The following is a 3,028-nucleotide window of genomic DNA, read 5'->3' as shown; positions in this document are numbered from 1 at the left end:
GACCCAGCTGAGACCAAATTCTAAAAACTGACCACAAATATTAATAAAATTATCAAAATAAATTGCAGTTTTTTTTCAGGGTTTGTCAGGTGAAAATTAACTTAAAAGGAAGTTATAATAAATCATAATTAATAGAGCCTAATTTTTTAAAATATTAATGAGCAGATTTGTAAGGTATCTAAACAAAAGAATTCGCTTTTCCCCAATAATCTAATACATTATTGTTGTTTTTTAGACTAATCCTCATTGAATGAACGCACTTATTATTGAAGGTATTCCAGTAATGACCACCCCATTTGCTTAGCAGTGTCTAGGATGACTTTATCTAACATAGCTATCTCATTTTTTTACAAAATGATAGTATTTAAATTAATAGAGATGTAGTTACTATGCTGGTGTTGTTGTGTAGCCTCAGGAGAGTCCTGACTCAATACATATCTGTGGAGGCATGAGGCTTAGTGGTTAGGGTATTGGACTCATGATTGTAAGATTGTGGTTTCAATTCCTGCACCAGGTGTTACATTGCATTTTTGAGCAAAACACTTCTTTTCACGTTGTTCCAGTGTACTCAGCTGGCAAAAATGAGTAATCCTGCAAGGGACTGGCATCCTATCCAGGTGCAGAATATATACACTATGAAACCAGCCCTTATGAGTTGATATGACTTGAGAAGATAACTAACTTTTGCAATACATATCTATGACCAAAAGCGTTCCACCTTTGCCCATCATGTATTTTTTTTTCAAGCATAGTGTATCTACAACTACATTGTCTAATGTATCTTACATTTTTAAGAAGTTAAGGTGTAATTAAAGAGAAGTTTGGCTGCTATTTCTATCAAGTCAAACAACCATATAAAGGCTCCCTCATAAGATTAAATAAAATTATACATGTAATTTATGCATAAATGTATGTATGTGTAGGGTGGTACATGACAAAATGTAAGTTTGACACTATAGCTTTCAGCAGCAAATATATAACTGCAAATAGAATGGATTGAATCCTTTAACTAATTAATAATAATTAATGCAATCAATGTAATTTCTGACAAAACATTATGAATATATGTTTTAGGTTCCTTTCTTTAATAGGTTTGTTTCAAAGGCAGGGAAAAATGATAGTAACATTTCCATTTTCTTTTTCTTCTTTTTATTTTTAAATTCAAACTGAGAGGGTTGGCAAGGTTTCAAATTTTATGCATATTTGAATGAGTCTTTAATATCAATGCATGCAAAACAAAGGCTACATACTACATACTAGAAAAAAGAAACAAACAATAAAAAATGAAAAAGAAATAAAAAGAATTATACACCAAAATGAAATAAGCAATTCAAAAATGAAATAATATTCACAAAATAGAAAATGGAAAATACATTTGACAAAAACAAAAATAACAAAGGAAAAATCAAAATAATAATGATAAAAACATATAAAACAAAAACAAGGCAGAAAATAAGAGATGAATGTACTTACTAGATCACTAACAAAAGGGATAGATTTTCGCCTTGGCTTAATTTCCGGCATACTATCTATACTTGTATAAAATGTATTATGCTCAGGGGGTCTGTAATGGGATATAAGATAGAAAAGAAAAATATCTTAGTTCTCTGACCTAAACAGTGACACTAGCATGGGAATTACATTGGTAAGCATCCATTTTCCTGAAGAGAAAATTTTTCACCATTTATTATACATGCAAAAGAAACTAAAGAAATATATGAAGAAAATTTTATTTCATCGTATTTTTTTTTAATGAAAAAACATCAATTTATCAACATTAATAGCTTATATATTACTGACATAAAAAAAACAAGAATTTAAATTTGTAAACATTGTTACAAATGAGTGTGTGTGAGTATGTAAATGTTATGTATGTATATGTGTATGAATGTTGTTAATAGCTGTCACACAGTGTAGAACAAAACTGCTTGTAATAAATAATTTTGTCCAAGGACTTTCTAACAGTTCTTGAGTCATGTTTGTGTTTTAGTGCGAGGGCGAGTGCACTTGCTACACTGCAACTCCTGCACTAATTTGATATATTTTACACACACACACACACATACATACAGACATATAAGTCCACAAAAACAAGTACTTCTACTGGTATGTGTGCATGAGTGCAGAGGTATTTAAGAGACTAAAGTTTTGCATGTTTACATGATACAGTCAGCAACAGACCAAATATACATTATTTTTCTTTCCTAATACCAAAAATATTAAAAAAAAAACAAGAAAAAAAGAACAAACTTTCTTTAATGCATGTAACTCTGATCAAAAATCAACATCTGAAATATCACATAACAAATTGAACAAGTCAAAACAAAATAACCTCATGTTTTCTTCTGTTGTGTGATTTTCACAAGGTGTATCATCCGTTCCTTCCATTTGCTTAGGTAATACACAATTACACAATACACAGGTGCTCAGGATGCAGTCAAGTCTTATACCTTATTGAACACTGCATTTTCCCATTTAAAATGAGGCAAAATGATCTGTTTCCAATCCATTTGGTTGCCTTGATTGTTTGTGAAATCAGCCCTTAAACCCTAAATATTCATCTTATTGTTTACAGTCACTGAGAAATACGAACATTAAGGATCCCTCACATAAAAACAAATGGAAATATCAGATGATATTTTACAATATGTATGTATATTACAATGCCATAAAGCATATTTTATATGGGGATATTTATAAATAAATGAAAAAGAGTAAATAAAAATATATATCAAGAATAAGAAAGTTATGAATTTTGGCAAACATTATAAAAACTTCAAATTGGGAATATGAAATGTTGGAGTAAATTTTCCACTCGGACATGTATTTTTTCAATACTGTTTGGATTTTATTTTTTGTCCTTTCTTTAAAATGTGACACATTCCAAAATACGATTAATCGACGATTTCTGTAGGCACACTTATTACTTGGTAATTATAAAAAGTGATTAAAACCAGGAGGGTCAGAAACAGAATTTCTGTATGTTTATACTATTATTTTCTTCAACAGTGATGCTTATTATATATAT

General features: G+C 29.8%; 1 protein-coding gene across 5 annotated transcripts in view; it reads right to left on the bottom strand.

Annotated features, from left to right (window-relative positions):
- LOC115223136 (protein unc-13 homolog B-like) overlaps positions 1–2,979 on the bottom strand; it is a 201,774-nt gene extending 198,795 nt beyond the window's left edge. For 3 of the 5 annotated variants that reach the window (XM_036512228.1, XM_036512229.1, XM_036512230.1), the window contains exons 1-2: positions 2,333–2,972; positions 1,474–1,564 (exon numbers count right to left, since the gene is read on the bottom strand). In XM_036512228.1, the coding sequence (XP_036368121.1) occupies positions 1,474–1,564; positions 2,333–2,388 (147 nt within the window). In that variant the 5' untranslated portion in view covers positions 2,389–2,972. Of the gene's footprint in view, positions 1–1,473; positions 1,565–2,332 lie in introns of all 5 variants that reach the window. The other 2 variants (XM_036512227.1, XM_036512231.1) reach the window with 2 other exon arrangements.
- Between the last annotated feature and the right edge of the window lie 49 nt (positions 2,980–3,028).

This window comes from Octopus sinensis, linkage group LG22 (genome assembly GCF_006345805.1).
Source record: "Octopus sinensis linkage group LG22, ASM634580v1, whole genome shotgun sequence".
Taxonomy (NCBI): Eukaryota; Metazoa; Mollusca; class Cephalopoda; order Octopoda; family Octopodidae; genus Octopus; species Octopus sinensis.
Note: the sequence above shows the minus strand (reverse complement) of the source record. Positions and strands in the feature narration are given on the sequence as shown.